Genomic DNA, 19,669 nt, shown 5'->3' with positions numbered 1-19,669 from the left:
GCTTCCCCATTGACTTTGTTTGTCAGAAGGTTGCAAAAGACGATCACATGATCCTGGGACGCTGCGACCATCATAAATATGAATCAATTGTCAAATATCCGAATGTAAATTATGTGACCATGGGGATGCTGAAGTGGTCGTAAGTGTGAAAAATGGTCATAAATCACTTTTCTCAGTTCTGTTGTAACTTTGAATAATCACTAAATGAAAGTTTCTTGCTATTTAACCTGTTTAATCTAAACCAAGCTATTACATTGAAATAAGCTTTCCACAGCCATTGCCATTATACTTAACAGACATTAATCTTACTAAAAGTTTTTCAAAGGCTATTTCCTGGTATTAGGCTATGCCAATGAAAGTGTTTTTCATTTCCTCCCAGCTATATTTACTATGATCACATAACTTGGCAGTGCTTCATATAAAGTGCTTGACATTTGCCAGGTAATACAAGGCCTAGACTCACAAACAGCAGATAAGGAGAAAAATCTGATTTATATCAGAATGGTAGACCTTCAAGTATTAGTGCATTTCATCAATTGTTCTGGGAAACATTATTTTAAAAAGCAATAATCATTTTCAGTTATCTTCAACATCTGCACTTATGCACAGTTTTTTGATTAATATATGCACATGTATGTGTATTGAGTTAATGAGTACATGTATGGATATAACTTGTCCTAATACAGCCTTCCTCAGACTGGATTCCTGCAAACACAATAGATTTCAATTCCCATACTCAAGTGTGAGACATCTACAGATTGAGGAACACTGTCCTAATGCACAGTTGATTGTACAAAACTTTTTAAAATATACTCTGGTTTCCTATAAATCAGTGATGGCGAACCTTTTAGAGATTGAGTGCCCAAAAACTGGCCCCACCCCGATGAGGCGTGAGGGCAGAGTCTTGTCTACACTGCCTGGCTGCCATGTCCTTGGCTGCGCTGCTCTGTGTGGGCCACGCTTGGGGATGACTCTCCTCCAGGGGGGCCGCTGGTGAGGAGGGGCTCGTGTGGGGAGGCAAGGCCGGGGCAACAGCACATGTGCTCACAGAGAGGGCTCCATGTGCCGCCTCTGGCACGGGTGCCATAGGTTCGCCACCATTGCTATAAATCTTTCTCAAATATTTACTTTCTGTACATAAGTTTTCCAAATATATGCAATTTCACAATGCAGATAACTAACAATGCAGATAACTAACAATCTGAATTGGTCTCTCCACACGTCATCCTTAGTGAAGCGCGCAATCCAGGGTCTGCATTTCCTGCATCAGATGAGGAGAGCACATCTTTCTCCTTCTGTCCTGGCCACTTTTTACAGAGACACAATTGAAAGCATTTTAATAAACTGCATCACTGTCTGGTTTGCTGGCAGCAGTGCCTCAGATAGAAAGTCCATACAGATAACAGCCAAGAAGATCATAGGAAGCTCGCTCCCTGGTATTCAGGATGCTGCTTATAAGCGCTATGTGCTTAGAGCTCAAAGCATTGTTAGGGACCCCACACAACCACTTTGTGGTCTGTTTCTGTTGCTCCCCTCTGGGAGGAGGTTTCGAAGTATTTCTAGCAGGGCTACCTGATTCTGTAATAGCTTTGTTCCCTATGCCATCCGTCTGGTAAACTCGCAAAATTCGTTTTTCTTGCCATGCACATGTATACATAACCCGAAGTAGACTGGTGTTTCTCTGTGTCATATAATATATGTGGGTATATGCATAATTCTGTATTAATTTATTTTTGTCATATTTAGTGTATATTGGAGGTAGTGACCTTTGAGAGCTGAATACAACGAAATTTCATTTTAATGTATTCCGATTAGTGTACATTCAAAGTGATAATAAAGTTATTCTACTCTATTCTATTATTCTAATATGTATGTAATGAGTCAAGAAACTGCAGATTTACTTCGCAAAAGTTTTTTTTAAAGATTACATGGATTTGATTAAACCACCCACTGAATTAATACGAATTTGAGAATCCAATAGCCTTGCCTATACTGTATGACCACACAAACGTTTTAGTGCACAGATTTGATAACTCAACTTATTCAGTCAAGAATTCAAACTGAGTCAACTCAACTACGTTTCATTCCAGGTAGAAAGCATTAGTCACTGACATCACTGTTGCCCGGGGGACCCCCAGTTGGGAGTTCCTTTCATGTCCCCAGCAGGAGTGAAGGACAGGCGCTCACCCGCTCCATGGCAGCACTCCAATCTCAAACATGGGCTTGCTAACCTCCAACCCAGCGTGCCAAGCATGTGAGCCACCATGCTCTTACTCAACTCAATGAATCAAATGTTTTAAGTCAGATCTTAATGATTCACAACCTCATTAATTATTGGTCAACTTTCTGAGTGCAATTCAAAGTTTTCATCTTGAAGTCCTTTAATACCCAGGAGTTCTGAAAGATTCCATTTTTCATGTAAATCAGCCCAAATATATTAGTTATTCTACTGAAGTTCCTCTCAGAGTGCATGGTAAACAAGTGGGTAGAAAAAAGCACAAGAGCATCCCAGTAATGGAATATGTTATGATATCTATCCCATAATGTCAGGTTTGCCCCAGCTAGGTCCCTAGGAAAGAAAGACCCTTGACTCCATTTGGTTCTTTTACTAAGAATTAGTGGTTGTAGCAAAAGGAGCTAGAACTGAGTATTCCCACACAAAGTTTTTCCCCTCCGTGGTCCTTCAACCAGACTGTCAGTGTCCAATAGCATTCCAGTGCAATGTTTTGGGAACTGCTTTCATGTCAGGCTGAGTCTTGAAACAGCTTCGCATTCCTTCCCAGGCCAATCATTCTCGGGCAACTGGATTAGTCTGTTTCTCACACATCTGGTTTCTGTCAATGCCCTTCCCTCTCCCGTTTAGCTCCTTCATCTTCCTCCTGCACATCTTCCCCAAATGCCTCTGCCCCCTCCCCATTTATGGCAAGATGCCAGCAAACTTAGTGAAGCGTAGCAAAGATGGCAGAGCTGACACTTATGATTTTTATTATTTTGTCACAGGTTGAAGACCTGCCAGGCTACAATGGTGTGGACTCTTAGAGGAAATGCTTAAATGTTTCTCTTCCCTGTTTTCATTAGATTATGCAGCAGTTTGCACAATCATCCTTTTATGATTCCCACCTTCAAAAGATTATGGGGTAGCCAGCCTATATTCATACTCAAGCTTATTGTTTCCAGTAGAATAGGAGTCTGAAGTATGAGTCAGTACTCGACTGAAAAATGTATTAACATGCACACTACACTTGTCAGCAATTTTTAAAGAAATGAAATATTTTCTTGGAATTACACAACAGTGGTTGTGTGATTTGGCAAAAAATGAATTTAATATAAGGAGGGTGCCGACAGATGCAATGTGCATATATCCACAGACACACGAAATAATCTTTTATATTTCAAAATCATCTTTTATATTTCAATCTTGGTTTGCTGCAGAGGCCTTCATTTCATGATTCTTTCCTGTTTTAGAATATTAGTCTGTCATCTTTCCCCCCTGGCCCTCCATCCTTTCCTCCTCAGTGTTATTGCACTAAACCCATGAAATGGGGTGTCAAGCTAGTTCGCCTCCTTGTGGTACACCCTGGGTAGTGCCACAGTGTGAACTAAACAAACTAGCAACTGCTGGCAGCCAGATTAGACTTTCCTGGCTTTCAAAATGCATGGCAGCCAAACACTAAACAATAAATAAATACCCATGAAATATTATTCTATATAAAATCAATCCTTATTGAAACTAAGATGCTGCAAAATGAAATAAAATGACTCCAGTCATGTGTCCTATGAACATAAGACAGTTTTCTTTCTCTTGCACTTTAAATTCCAAATTGTTTCACTGTCCTCTGCTCTCATGCTCACAATTATACATGGTTACAGACATCTAGGTGTGTGTGGTCTTTCTCTTTCTCCATGTATACATTAATTATACAGTACACCCACGGTATGTCAGTGAATATTTCCTTTAAATAACTTCTTAAAAGTAATTTGAAATGGCTGTCTCCTTCTTCGCCAGACATAGAGAGCAACTATCAATAAATATATGTAATTTTGACATGATATTGTAGACAAAATGCTATCCTTACAGCACAATGTCCTTTAATCGCATGGTTATACAACTCAGGCAGTCAGAAAGCTGTTTCAGTTGTATATTTGCACACTTATTGCCAGTTAGCGGCCTTTCGAATTATATTACAAAATATAATCTAGCGTCTTCCTCTAACTAATAGACTGCCATTCTGTGTTTTAAGACTACACACTGTTGATTTAAGAAAAGAAAAGGGAGGTAGGAATAGCAAGACTTCCATATTGGAGTTCCAAGCAGCACAGCCAACTAGGGATTCTGAGTGATGAAGACCCAGTACACTAAAGGTGGTTAGATTTAGACTGCAAAACCTAGATAGCCATAACGTGGTAGCAAAGAGTTGCCAGAAGTTGCTACTATCAAATGGTCTTTCAGGCTGTTGAGTTCGGATTAGGGAATACTACCTGGAGGGCATTAAGCTGAGGAAAGCTTATTTGGAAACTGTCAATTCATAGAAAAGAGAGCATTTCTTTTTGGGTTAATCATGGGTTAATGATATCACACACACACAAACACATACACATTTGTGTGTGTGTGTGTGTATATGTATACATATATACATATTTACACACACACATACACATATACATATGTATACATACACACACACACACACACACACCAATGGCAAATGAGAAATTCTTCTGAGTTTAGCTAGTTGTCTACTTGCTTGTCAAGTTAAACTTTTCCTCTTATCAACTTAATGCAGAATTGAGCATATATGATCAGTATGTTACTTGCTCCTTCAAGATACACAGTTGTTAATGAGCTAAAGATTATTATAATTTGGGAGAATCATGAGAAAGAGATAAGCCATTTATATGCTGAACAAATTTTGAAAAATCTAGGGGGGATCTGGCCAGGAGGTCGACAAATACAAAATGTAAATGCATCATGATGAAACAAGGATGGTTTATATCAGGGGTGTCCCATTGCCGGCAATGGAAAAAAAGTTGTGATACGTCACAACATGTCACGTGATGTTGTGAGTTTGACACCCCCGGTTTATATAACAATTTTTCTGTTGTGACCACTGTACACTTACATCTTTAAAGTCTGGGGACTAAAGCCAGTAGTATACTTTATTCTCAGCTTTCATGTCCATAATCTATTTTAGTGTTTAAATTGTTCAATTAGGACTTGGGAGAATATTTAGCCATGGAAAATCATTCAGTGAGTTTGGGTGAGTCGCTCCTTCTCAGTCCAACTTATTTGATTGTGGGAATAAAATTGTAGGGAAATCCCTATGTAACTTGTTTAAGCTTTTTGAAGAAATGTAAGTTGTAAATCTAGCAAACCAATAAAAATTGCATTTCTCATTACTGTCATCTCCATCTTTTACTGATAATTGATCTTTTACTGATCTCTTTTAAAGAGATCCACCCTGGAACTAAGAAGAAATTTCCTGACAGTGAGACCAACTGTAGCACTTTGAAAAACTATGGTTTTACAACTGTCTAGGTTTCCATCACTACTATTTTGTTATTTGATAAGCCTTTGTTTCCAGTGGCCTGAGTGCCCATAACATGTTTTCAAAATTCTAAACGTTTCTTTCCAAAAGTTAGGTCACCTTACTTATCTCCTCTCAATTGGTACCAAGGGGTTGAAGTAACATAGAGATCTGAATCTTACATGTATTTTTAAGAATATACCCAGATTTGTTATGGTACGTAAACAGGGTTACTATTTGTCGTGCACATATTCTTCAGGTCTAGAAAATAACAATAAGTGCAAATATAACTAAGAGGGGGAAAACTTTTACATATTTTGAAAGCCATGCCAATTTATACACATGTTAATCAGTAGTATGTATTCATTTACTGTTTCAAGTGGCTAAAGGTTAAGGAAAACCTGTTTCCTACTGACTTTTAAAAGGTAAACGAATATTTTCTTTTCAGAGTTATGTAGTGAGCAAAAAAAAAGCTATGATTTTAAAGGATCATGCTCACAGGAGTCTAGTTTTTTCCTCTTTGCAGCCTTTAATAAAAAAAAAAATGGAACAAGTAGCAGTAGTCTATAGGAGATGCTTAAATACCAAGGGTATACTTTCAGTTCAGTTATGTTCAGTTTCATTAGGCATGCTGTCACAGTGAAACAAAAATCCTCCCTTTTTATTCTATTGGTCTAACGCTCTAAGCTCAATATTCTAACATAAAAAATTCTGAGATGTTTGACTGATTCTATGGTCAAAAAACTCATGAATAGGTTTTGCTATAGACACAGATTCTTACTAAGCACCAATATGAGAGTCTGTAAAAATTCAAAAAATAAAGTCATAGAGTTTAGAAAAGGTGTAACCTTTGCAGACTAAGGGGAAGAGTTCAGTGAATATGACAGAGCTTTTCTGCCCTGAAATGTGAGTTTGTAGGCTACACAAACTGGAATAACACCACAAAAGCCAGTAATCTTTTCCCAAACTGCCATCAAACAGATGCGAGGAGACTTCAGGATTCCCAACTAATGTAACTTTTGCCTATTTGTAGCTCAGAATCTGAAGAATTTCAATGCCCACACACTTAAGGGCTGTCCAATTGGGCACAGTTATGTTAAGATTCCTTCACTCAAAACAAAACAACAACAACAAACCAAAATAATAAACAAAAAAGATAAATACATTTAAGAGCAAGCCATAACAAAAAGAACTGTATTTTGACATAGGAAAACACTTTCTGCTAATGGCCAACAAGAAAAACAAATACTGAACATAAAGGCTTTCTTCCTTTGATGTCTCAGTCACTCCCATCCCCCTCCCAACTCATTAACAACCCTGGATGTTGTATGTGCTTGTTTTGGGATGGAAAAGAATTCACACCCATAATGACATTTTCCACCCCATGAGCCAAGATCTTTAAAAACCTAGAAAACTATCTCCCTATTTTCTTTTCCTGACGCAACGTATATTTAGATTTTTCTAGGTTTTTCAGTATTAACAGAGAGATAAGTTCAAGAGAAAAAAGTAGGTACTGAATTATAAACTATCCAGTTTTGCATGTGCATAGATGTAATTCATATAAATGAACATAGTCATCAATCAACCTTCAAAATTACAGCTGATATTAAGGAACTGTCTCATATTGTTCCATGGGAAAACCAATCCCAGCCACTTTTTATAAATTACAAATACATATACCAAGTATTTTAAGGGGGAAAATTTCTGGTAAATTTCAGAAACCTTCAAGTCAATTCTGTGCATGTTTTCCTCTGAGTTATGTTTCTTTGTATTCACGAGGATTCGAATAAAAATGCATAAAATTACACTACATACATTAACATGATGTAAACCTGGTTCACATGATCAATCAACTCTTCATTAGTCATAGACCAGCATGGATAAACAATTAATACAAACAATAATTGTTAAAGCTAAAAAATATAAAATGCAAAAAGTTAAAAAAAAAAAACATTTTTAAAAGTAGTTTAAACATCTAAAAAAACTATAAAAGAGATTTAAAAAACATAAAAATTAATATATGGCTATGGAAATATGGAGGGGAGGAACCAAGATGGCAGCCTCTTCTGGAATAAGCTCAATAAGGTGCACCAGGCCTGACCACTTGTGGCTTAACTCAACACCCTCAAAAAGCCACTAAAGGGCAAAAAAAGCACCTGGGCCATCTCCAACACTATTACTGGTCCACACGAGTAAATATTGTCCCAATTTGTTGCATCTAAGAGAGAAAACATCAGACTTTTTTCTATGCCTCCCCCATTTCCAGCTATAGTTATTTAATGTTTATATGGATTCCCCTTTCGACTCCTCCATGGTCTCTTGTGTTAATACACATGAATATTCAATAAAACATTATTTCCCAGTTTTCTTTTCTTTCTCCTCTGCAAGCAGATGTGATGTTATTTACAGAACTATTGAGTTCTTGAAGTTTATTGCATGATTCACTGCAGATAAGTGTACAATTGAAAGTCCTTACAGTGAATTCTTAAAATGCTGGACATATAAAATTATGAGGAACTATTCACCATAATAAATTCTTTATCTCGGTATTCAACAATGTAAATACATTCTTTCTTTCTTCTTTTTTTAAAGATTCCCACTTTAAATGAAGAGACAGATATAAGAATTGGCTGGCTTATGCAAATGTGAATGAGATGTGCATAAAGATAAAGTATTTATTAACAGCTTGCATTTATCTCTTAGGCTGTGGGATTCTAAGACCAAAGTGATAAATGTTTCAACTGAAAAATTAGAAATAAAAAAATCCTTTCAATTTATTTCTAAAAGTGACATGGGATAGCAGTTGTTGCAGGAGATGACTTAGAATGGTATATCTAGTAAATGTTTTATCCCTTAAATTCCTTGTCATATAGTCACATAATACAAAACCCAAGACCAGATATTTGAAAGGCTGTTTTGGAAAAGGGCATGGTTCATGATAGTACAACTAGTGTAGTTTTGTTAACTTATTTAAATACATTAAGGTACACTAAGCTCTGTACTTTTCTAATTAACCTATCCTGTTTCCCTGGTGTACTGAAGAATCATAGATGCTTAGTCTGAAGATCCAGTCAAACATCAGTGTGGGATTCACTTTATCTTTGATAGACAATTATCTAGGTTTGAAGTCCTTCACTGAAGGAGAACTCACCACTTTATGTAGTGGCCCATCCCACTGGTTGACAGCTCATATAAACCAAACTTTCTTCTGACACATATCCTGATCACTTTTTTTTTTATCTGTCAAGCATCTCTGAATTTAAACCATAGTATATTTAAAGTAAAGATGACCTCATTAAGCTTGACTTCTGATTACTATAAGGATACAAGCACAGTTTTCTAGGAAGTGAAGTTCACTCACAAGTTAGGACAGAGTTGGCCTTCAGTCTTCTTACTTATTTACATTGAGAGAAAGGTGAGTTTCTCTCTACATGGGCTATTCTTTGCAATCATCAAAGCCGTCTGTGGTTTGAAATTCTGATACCACACAACTGAACAGTTCTTTAAACCTTCCAAACTAAAGCAAAGATACATTCCTTTTACAAACAGTTTCAATAAAGAACTCTCTAGAGGGTATTTATAATGTGAGCCATGCTTGTCACAAGTTATCTGCTGTTTTCCAACCAGCAGGAAATGGAAGAGTGGCCTATGGATATGGTTGTTTGGGTAGATACATGTGCAATAGAAGATACTATATCTGTAGTTTCCTACATTTTATTTAGTTTTCAACCACATATATAACCTGACCTTAATTCTATGGCTTAGCTCATTTTCTGGAGCAACTTGTTCCATGTCTGAACTATTATTCTACAATGGATTTAGAAAGTATCCTTCTGCTTAGTCAGCATTTTAAATCTGCAAAATAAATAATATTGGGCTATGTGATGGCTATATATGATTTCACCCATTGTCTCTTTTGGCTCAATTTATTAAGAGATTTGTTTTCTGACTATGATGTATTGGTAGTTGGCTAGATTCAACTGTGGTTTGTGGGAGGCTGACATCATGTCTGGATGGTACTACATAATGACAGGGAAACTGCAAATATATATATTCACTGGCACCATTAAAATACCAAGATTTCATGAATATTTTAAAAACTGGCAACTAAAGTTCTCTTTTCTAGGTATCAGTTAAGGTTCTCTGTAAAGACCACCCTTAACCAATCACCCATGCATACATCCATACAGAAGAATCTACAGACAGATAGTCCTCGACCTACAACGGTAACTGGGATCAAAATTCCAGTTGTGTTATGGTTGTAAGTCAAGGCACCTATGTGATCTGAAGTAATTTCCCAGGCTTTTTTATGGCAGTCATTAAGTGAACATGGTTTTAGTTAAGCAAACATGGCGATAGATAAGTGGATATGGTGGTTGTTAGAAACCAGCAAAAAACATTACAAGTTATGATCATATGACTGCAGAATGCCACAACTGGTCATAAAGCAGATCTGCCAGACATATGGACACAGGAGGATGCTTTACAGGCCATAAAGCACTTGTGCCATGCCATCATAACTTCAAACAATTGCAAAATGACCAGTTGTAAGTGCTGACTGGGGGAATTCTAGATGTTGAAGCCTGCGTGGCTTAAACTTGCAGAAGCTGAGCAATACTGATCTAAAGAGAAGAGTTGGTGAGAGTTATATGTTGTATGAAAATGGAGGAAGTCTTCCATCTGCTGAGGTGGCTTGTTCCATTGTTAAATAGCATTCCCCATTATGACATTTTGCTGACGTCAAACTGAAATCTACTTCCTTGTCATTTAAACCCATTCTTTTTGTGTCCTATTTTCTGCAATAACTCTGGACAGTTCTGCCCTGTCTTATAATGCTCTTCAGATGCTTGAAGGGAGCGATCATGTCTGCCTAGAACAGTGGTGGCGAACCTATGGCACGGGCGCCAGAGGCGGCACTCAGAGCCCTCTCTGTGGGCACGCGCACCGTCGCCCCAGTCCTAGGCCTTCAGCTGGGTTTTATAAAACCTTTTCGCTTTAGGCCTCCTCCGTGTGCAAAAAAAAAAAAAAAAAGGTTCAATCAATCAGTCAATTTCAACTTCTCGCAGGGAAAAAAAAGATCTTGCAAAGTGGGAATTGATTGAACTTTTTAGTTCAGCCACACCCACCCAATGGGCCACACTCACCCAATGGGCCACACCCACCCGGCACCCAACAATGCATAAGTGGATTCTGGATTGCAGTTTGGGGACTCGGTCTCTAAAAGGTTCGCCATCACTGGCCTAGAATCTTCTCTTTTCCAAGCCAAAATTACTGTAAACCTCCCTCTATTCCTCCTAGGAAGGAATTTCCATAAGGAAAATAAAGGGGAGGGGGACCTTCTTTCAGCTACATTATTGTCACCAGTAGCTTCTGAGAAAAAATGCTAACCAAGTAACAATAGCAATAGCACTTAGATTTATATACCATTTCACAATGCTTTGCAGCCCTCTCTAAGCAGTTTACAGAGTCAGTATATTGCCCCCAACAATCTGGATCCTCATTTTACCAACCTTGGAAGGATGGAATTCTGTTAACCTATAATTCCCTTCAAATCAGTGGTGGGATTCAGCCGGTTCGCACCACTTTGGCAAAACCGGTAGCTAATTTTTTGTTGCCCAGGCCCGGAATGGATGTCCAGAGGCAGCATCCACACAGAGAACTGGTTGTTCACATATTTGAATCCCACTACTGCTTCAAATTAACACTGAAGGACTTGTATATGGGTGCAGCATTCTTTTTTTTTCATAAACTCATCCCCAACAAGATGTCCAGATGACAATGCCAAGATCATAGCTCTTCCTCTTTTAGACCATTTTAATTTTAAAAAAATGAATGTGAAGTGGGTATACAACAAATTAACACCACAAGTCTCAAACTTATTTCCAAACATGCTTCTAGGGCCCAGAGATCCTACAAACATTTTTAGAAAATAAAATAGTGTGTGGCCATACCCAGTGTTTGTTTGCTTTTGGTGACTGACTAGCAAACGATTTGTGACAGATCCATAACATGGTCTCATAATTCTGAACATGTATATCTTAACATCTTTATAGACATATTTTGAAATGAAGGAAAGGGACTGGCTTTCCAGAAATTCCTTTAAGTACAAATGATATAGCCATTATTTTATTAAACTAAGCAGTCCTGTTTTGTCTTTATTGCTACTACTAGTGCATATTAAGAAATAAGACGATGTCTTATGAGAGGCTGAACACAGATCTAACTACAGATCACATATTACTATTACATTTTTAGCCAAATTTTAAAAGAAATCTCTCACCTTGCAAACTGACAATTTTATTTATCTGGAATAAAACCATTTTTGTTTGAATATATTTTAATTTCAAAATGGGAATATCTGTATAAATAATACTAGAATCAAAATGAAACAATTAAATTGGAAATTTGCTTTGTTTTCCAGAGGAAGACTGTGGTATAGCTTTACATTATCATAAAGTTGATTATGTCAGGTGAGTGTTATCATCATACAAAATCTGTTTTCCCCTCAGGAAATTAGATAATCAGTCTTTCAGCTGCACAGACAACCAGCCACAAATAGTGCTTCCATTTGTTCATCAAAGATTGCAGAGATAGAGTTATATTTTTAATGCTGTTTTCAAACAATGCAAAACTATTTCAACTACTCCTCAACATACTTACAAGAGAAAAACAAGATAAATAATCCTGTTGATCCTCACACTTAATATAGAATTAGAAATATAACATTTTGATATTTCTTATGAATATGCAGTTGTTAGTATTTTATTAAGTAACTTGATCTGGCATTTCCCATGAAAAATATGCTTCATTTAATTTTGTATAAAGTTTCACTATGTAATTAAAGAAAAAATAATAATGTAATTAGTAGATTAAAGATAGCATATTTTACAGCAAGGGAATTTGGAAACACTTCAAAGATTTTAATGTCAAAACTCCCAACTTTACAAAATCAGTCAAAATCCTATTTTTTCTTTAAGACTCTTTACAGGTGGTGTAATAAGTTAAAGACCTATGTAGCCTTGAAACTGTACCCCATAACTCATCTAAAGTACTATATAAATAACACTGGAGTTTAGAAATGCTTCCTATACTTTAATAAGGAAATAAATTGCTATTTTTAAATTGCTTTGTTAAAAAAAATAAGGGCTTGTAAAGTTGCATTTATGAATAATGGACTTGAATAATTATGATATTTTACCTACATCAAGTGCCATGAAAGATAACAAGATGTCACAATTTTCTGTTTGGAATATTACAAAAATAAAAAGTCTTAAGAGACATAGTGAGTTAAAAGCATTGGAAGTTCTATAAGCTTGGGAATCAACCAAACCAGTGGTTCTCAACCTGTGGGTCGGGACCCCATTTGGGGTTGAACGACCATTTCACAGGGGTCGCCAAACAAGTCTGTCCGCCATTTTTCCCCCCTTTTCTTTGGCCACGCCCCTGGCACCCGGTGATGTATAAGTGGTTGGGGGGTCACCACAACATGGGGAACTGTATTATGGGGTCGCGGCATTAGAAAGGTTGAGAACCACTGAACCAAATGATCATCCTGGAAGAAGAAAGTACCGGTAGTCCTTGACTTACAAGGACTGGGACCAGAATTTCCATTGCCAAGCAAGGCAGTTATTAAGTGAATCATATCTGATTTACTGTCTTTGTTGCCATGGTTGTTAAACAAATCTCTGCGGTTGTTAAGTGAATCATTCAATTGTTTAGCAAATTAGCTTACCCTATTGTTTATTGGAAGTTGGCTGGAAAGGTTGCAAATGGTGATCACATGACCACGGGACATTGCACTGTCATAAATACATGCTGGTTTCCAAACAACTGAATTTGATCACGTGACTTGGGGATGCTGCAATGGTCATAAGTGTGAAGACCAGTTGTAAGTCCCCTTTTTTCAGTGCTGTTGTAATTTTGAACTTCAGCTAAATGATTGTAAATCAAGGACTACCTGTAGAATTCCCAGAGAGAAATATATGAGGTATCATCCATGATGAGGTTCCTGAAGATTTTATTTCTTAAAACCACATGAGCAAAATATATGGGCATATTAATGATCTGATCACCGTCCATCCCCTCTTACTGAAACAATTATGTACTCCTATGAATCACTAATTCATTACAATGGCAATAGTTCAGGACTGATTCCCAGTAGATTGCATCCAGTAGATCAATTCTAGTTTATTTTTTCTTTATGCAGAGTCATAGTGGGGAATTTGTGAATGTTAAAAAAAGCTTCCTAGCAGCAAGAACAATTCAGTAGAACAAGGAAGAAGTGAGCTTCTTATTCTCTAATCTGTTAAAGCAGTGCTTTAATATCAATCATGTTCTAAGCCAGGGGTCCCCAACCCTGGTTTGTAGCCGGTAGCAGGCTGCAGCCTGTTGGGAACCGAGCATGCAAATGGCTTCATGAGTGCGCAAAGCTGCATTTGTGCAACTGGAATATACCAGCATGAAACCATCCTCTCTCTCCCCTCCCACCCTCCAAAGAGCCAGAAAGGGTGGGGACTGCCGTTCTAGGAGTGTTTGCCTCAATATCATAAATAGCTTTTTTTCAACTCTACATTCTTAAAAATATTTCCTAGCAAAAACTGGAAAATGGACTATAAATTAAATCTCTAGTTCTTTCTTTCTGCTTTGAATTCATAACTTGACCTTATAAACCACTCAGATTTAGTTCCCTAACAACAATTCTATGGAAAATAGCTAAGAGGGTCTTGGAGGCTTTGTGAAGAGCTTCAAAAATATGAAAGTTATGTGTATCATACTATTACTATTACGATTTTGATCAAGCAGATTAAGGCAACTGCTATCTTCCCCAAGGTATAAACAGGAGTTTATACATTATGCATTTGTACACAAAGATAATTTATAAAGCCATTATGCACAATGAATGGTACAGTTTTACTCATATATACGAAGTCCAATAAATTGAAAGCAAACATAAAAATACCTTCCATTTGGAGTTTATAAAAACAAAAGTTTAAGAAACAAAAAGTAAAGGAAGACTATGTTGATACATGGATACAATTGGTAAATAGATTTGAAGAAATCAATTGATTTGAGAAATCTGGATTTTAGCAATAATTAGGAAAGTAAGAATGCATATCATCTCACATAGAGAATTCAATATAAGCATCAGCCTAACTATGGATATTAAGGATCACTTACAAATAGCCCATTCTCCTCAAGACTTGTAATGGTGCCTTATTGTGCTGGTGGGAGGGGGGGGAGGTCCTGGGAAGAATGAGTGAAAAAAGTTGGAAAAGCACTTCAAATCCAGGCAACTCTAGCGAAGATTGTCCTGGTGATGCCAAACCAAGCAGGCACCTATATTAGGTAACAATGATATTGGACAATGCCGGAGGCAGAGGGTCACTTTAGTGACCACAGCAAAGATATTGTTTCATACTGCATGGGACAATTCTATGGTAAGCTATTCCTGTATTTCCTCATTCATAATTATATATGGCAAAGTCCAGGTTACAAGTGGGAATTCATAAAGGAATATATAAGAGATTACAGAAGTTTATACAATGAATGACTGGTGTTTGAAGTGTCATAAAATTATCGAACAATCATACTGTAAAGTATCAAATTTGACAGATTTGCAGCAGCTATAGAGCAATGTGGTAAAATATGTTATTGACATAACAGCCAGTACCTTGATTTCAAATCTGCTATCTGCATGTAATTTAAGTGATGCAATGCATCTGAATGGTTCTGACATATCACTGTTGCATCAAGTTTAGACAGAACATCCTAATATATGTATTGGCACAGTCCAAAATCTCTAAATTAGTTTTGTCTTAAAAAATCTCTGCAGTACGTTAAGACCTTGTTAAAACAAGAGTTTACCAATAAACTGCCTCCAAACATGTATTGCTACAGCAAGTGTTAATTTCTAGTTCAGTAGAATTTGGAAAGGAAGCCTTAAGGGAAAACGGAGCCCAACAAGGCTTAGCTTTGTGGTTCAGCTTTGCTTGTAGTAGCCAACAATCCAACACAGGCAAATTAAACTGAACTTGTGCAATGTCTCCCTTCTTATTGGTTGCTAAGAGTTGACGAGGCTTCTCCTATTGTTTTTATCTAGATACCACAAGCAATTATTTCAATATAATTCTTCTCCATCCTGCTATCACTTAGGGCAGTGGTGGCGAACCTATGGCACGGGTGCCAGAGGCGGCACTCAGAGTGCTCTCTGTGGGCATGCACGCTGTCGCCCCAGTCCTAGGCCTTCATCTGGGTTTTATAAAACTTTTTGCTTTAGGCCTCCACCACCAGGTACAAAAAAAAAAAAAAGGTTCAATCAATCAGTCAATTTCAACTTCTCACGGGGAAAAAAAAAGATCTTGCAAATTTGGAATTGATTGATTGAACTTTTTAGTCCCACCCAGTTTGCTGTTACCACCGTAGCCACGCCCACCCAATGGGCCACACCCACCCAATGGGTCACACTCATCTGGCACCTGAAAATGCATAAATGGGTTTTGGGTTGCAGTTTGGGCACTCGGTCTCTAAAAGGTTCGCCACTACAGATTTTCTATACATCCTATAGCCCTCCAACATGTGAATGCAGTAGGCAAGTAATATACTAGAATATAGTTGTATGGCTTAAAAATTTCCTTTCAAAGTAGCACTTAGGTCACTTACCACAATGCCTTTTATCAACCAGTTTAGCCCTTTAGGCTTTTTTGCTCCTTAGTGTTGGTTACATTTTTTTTTTTTTTTTGTATAATCATAGTATCTCAATAATCTGAACTTGGATAGAACACTACCAGAAAATGTCAGGACTGTAGGATAAATGGGGAAACAGAAAAATTGTCCCAGAAGGCAGCCATGGCAAATTGCTTGCACATTACTGCCAAGAAAATTACATGGGTGTGTCCTTATAACTAAGAATTGTGCCTGACTCAAGGGAACCTTTATCGCACAGTTTTTTTCATTGCTTTCATGCTATGGTATTTTAATGTTCTTATTTACATTTTCTAAATTTTTATTTACTGTAGTCTTAACTTCTTGGAAACTGTTCTGGGAATCTATTGAAGTATGGAATATAAATTAAACAAGCAAATAAATAAGCAAAATTGATTTGAGATGGCAAACGGACCTGCAAAAGCTTATACTGATTCCATTATTTAACCCAGGGGTAGTCAACCTTGGCTCTTTTATGACTCGTGGACTGGCTCAGGAATTCTGGGAGTTGAAGTCCACGAGTCATAAAAGAGCCAAGGTTGACTACCCCTGATTTAACCAGTAAACTGCTTCACTGAGTTCAAGAGGTGGAATTTGTGTTTTTATAAGCAGTGTTGTCCATACACAAAATGATTTCTCTTGTCTGTTTTCAAGCATAAATAATCATATTGTAAGAAAACTGTTTTATTACTTCAACAAACTTGGGATGCTGAAGTGAGGCAAAACTTTATTTTTAACTAATGTGTGGGATCACTTTTCTTTTTAAAGAATACCCTGGAGCAATGTCAAGTCGTTATCTTTTTGGCAGCTGCTTAAAATTCTAAACCAACAGCTACACCATGAAATCCAGACTTTTGCTGATATATAAGCTTTTTCCCAGGCTTCTTGGCCAACATGAACCAATGACTGCAGTAGAAGAACTATGGATTATTCTATCATCTGTCATTTTATCAGTGTTTTTTCAACTAAAGCAATTTAACTGTAACAACCAAATCCAAGGGTGTAAATTGCAGATTGCAAGAAAATTTATGGCAAAGACTAAGTAGGTATTTAAATAAGCTGCAAATATCTAATCTCTCCGGTAATGTTAAAATAAAAGATAAAGGAATAAGAAAGAATGATGTCTTTCATAAAGAACTCAAGGCAATGACCTCATGACATGAAGAGGTAAACAGAGACAAACTTTTATGAGGAGGAGCTGCAGTCAGCCTCAGGCTCACATATTCCGATGACAATGGTGCAGTAAAGAAGCTTTAGAAACTTAGCTCCATTTTAACTTAATCATAAATTTCAATAACATTTTCATTCCGATATTCCAGGTTCATATCACAAATTAATTTACAATCAGAAAAAGATGTTCCCCAATATTCTGGTATGAATATTAAGTTAGTTACTGTTTTGTTACGATATATTACCCTCTGCCTTTTTGAGAGGTGGGGTGTGCGTGGTTGGTTTGTTCTTGTTATCCTGAACTATACTTATTGTTACCGTATTTTCCAGCATATAAGATGACTTTCTAAACCATGCAAATCTTCTCCGAAGTCAGGGGTCGTCTTATACGCCGAGTCGTCTTATACGCCGGAAAATACGGTATTTTCAGGGGATGTCCCTCTGTTGCGGACAAATGTTATCCTTACTGATTGGAAAACTCTTAAGTTTACATTGAAACTACAAAATAATCCTGTCAAGCCTTTAAATCCATTTTTTCCCTTTTCTTCATATCATGGATAATTCATTGATAAATAGCTAGAGCAAATGGACATCCATGGTGAGGGTGTCAAACAAGTCAGGAAGACAGGCTTTTTGAACTTTATTATTTATTATTTAAGGGTTATTATTTAAGCTCCAAAGACCAGTGGTTTGCTCTGTGATTAACATGACCCCGAAGTGGTGGCAACATGCCAAACCTATCCTTACAAATTACTAACAAGAAACTTTAATAGAGGTTATGTTTATAAATCTTAATGGTTTGGTAGAACCAATTACTTTACAATGATAATTATTTTTTATAATTTCACTATATTACAATTTTAAGTAGCAACAGGTATTCAACCTTGACTACTCTCAAAAAGCCAAGCAGGATTGGATTTATGTTAGTACTTCAATGCAAGATCAGCAGAAATCCAAGGTCAACTGAGAAGTTTTTTTAAAAAAAATATTTCAGTATTGCTAGCAAAAAAAGATACAGGGATATATCTATGCAATCGGCAGGAGACAGCTTTAACTCAAAACATTCTTTACTTTTACCCTTAAATGTCTAAATTAAAAATAGTATTTTGACAGTACATCAAGAACAATATTCCTACTTATGATAAGGAATACTTGCTAAGACACTAGGCCCTTTCTGTGCTGAACCAATGACCTTAAAACTAAAACCTGAAAGAAAAGCTATTTGAACTGAAGAAAGAAGTTCACTTTTGACAACAAGGAGCAAAGAACCAATGTCACATTAATTAAAAGTATATTATACTCTCATCATTAGACTTCCTCATTAAGTAGTTTCTTAATGGCTGTAAAGCTTTGACTACAGCTTTTTTAGCTACAGGAGCACTCTTGGTCATTAATTTAGATATATGTTGCTTTGAAACTAAAACAGCAGACTAACTGGTTTTCTTTCTTTCCTTCTGCTTACATCAGTGGCCCCCAACTTTTTGGGCATCAGGGACTGGTTCCATGGAGAGAGGTTTTTCTGTAGAATGGAGGGGGGGCATGGTTTCCCGTGCTGCCTGCATCCTGCGGATGGGCCTTTGCTTGTTTGTGTGGCCCAGTTTCTGGAATGCTGCAGACTGCTGCCGGTCCATGGACTGGGGGATGGGGATCCCTGCTTTACATTATTTTGTGAGAATAGTCACAAATGGTTCAAAGATATTATTATGGAAAATATTCAATTAACCTATTGCAATTTAAAACATGCATCAGCCCCAAAGCAAAATTTCCATTCCAGCATGGCTTTTAGATCTAAGGACTTCCTTTGTTGATGTTAACAGAGAAACTGATCCAATCCAACAATATCACTAAAAGAGCATTCCTTACCTTGTTATAGTACTGCACTTGGACAGAATGCCATTGCCCATCACTAACCCCTCCTGGAACAAATGGTGCAACTGTTGTGGTGGTTTCTCCTGAAAAATAGCATGGAAGAGAGAGAGAGAGAGAGAGAGAGAGAGAGAGAGAGAGAGAGAGAGAGAGAGAAAGGAGTTCATCTTAAAAGTTCCATTTTTAAAACATTTGGTTTTTGCAAAAACAAAATATTAAATGGATTAATACCAAATATTTCAAAGGTAAGTCCATTGTACATACTGCATGTATGCATATACTGTACATTGTTCCCTCAATATATGTATGAATTAAGACAGCGTATAATAAAGCCCTTCAACAGAACCATGTTATTCAAGATAGTTTGCATGAAGTTAAATACTTGGATTAGAAAGGGAATGTAGAAA

The 19,669-nt window shown here is 37.0% G+C and overlaps 1 protein-coding gene across 3 annotated transcripts in view; it reads right to left on the bottom strand.

The window, feature by feature from the left end:
• Window positions 1-19,669, bottom strand: part of CELSR1 (cadherin EGF LAG seven-pass G-type receptor 1) — a 159,026-nt gene that overhangs the window by 56,474 nt on the left and 82,883 nt on the right. For all 3 annotated transcript variants that reach the window (XM_039341273.1, XM_039341275.1, XM_039341274.1), the window contains exon 5: window positions 19,260-19,348. In XM_039341273.1, coding sequence (XP_039197207.1) covers window positions 19,260-19,348 — 89 coding nt within the window. The remainder of the gene's footprint in view (window positions 1-19,259; window positions 19,349-19,669) is intronic.

This window comes from Crotalus tigris, unplaced genomic scaffold (assembly GCF_016545835.1).
Source record: "Crotalus tigris isolate CLP2741 ecotype Arizona unplaced genomic scaffold, ASM1654583v1 scf7180000017764.6130737, whole genome shotgun sequence".
Lineage (NCBI taxonomy): Eukaryota > Metazoa > Chordata > Lepidosauria > Squamata > Viperidae > Crotalus > Crotalus tigris.
Note: the sequence above shows the minus strand (reverse complement) of the source record. Positions and strands in the feature narration are given on the sequence as shown.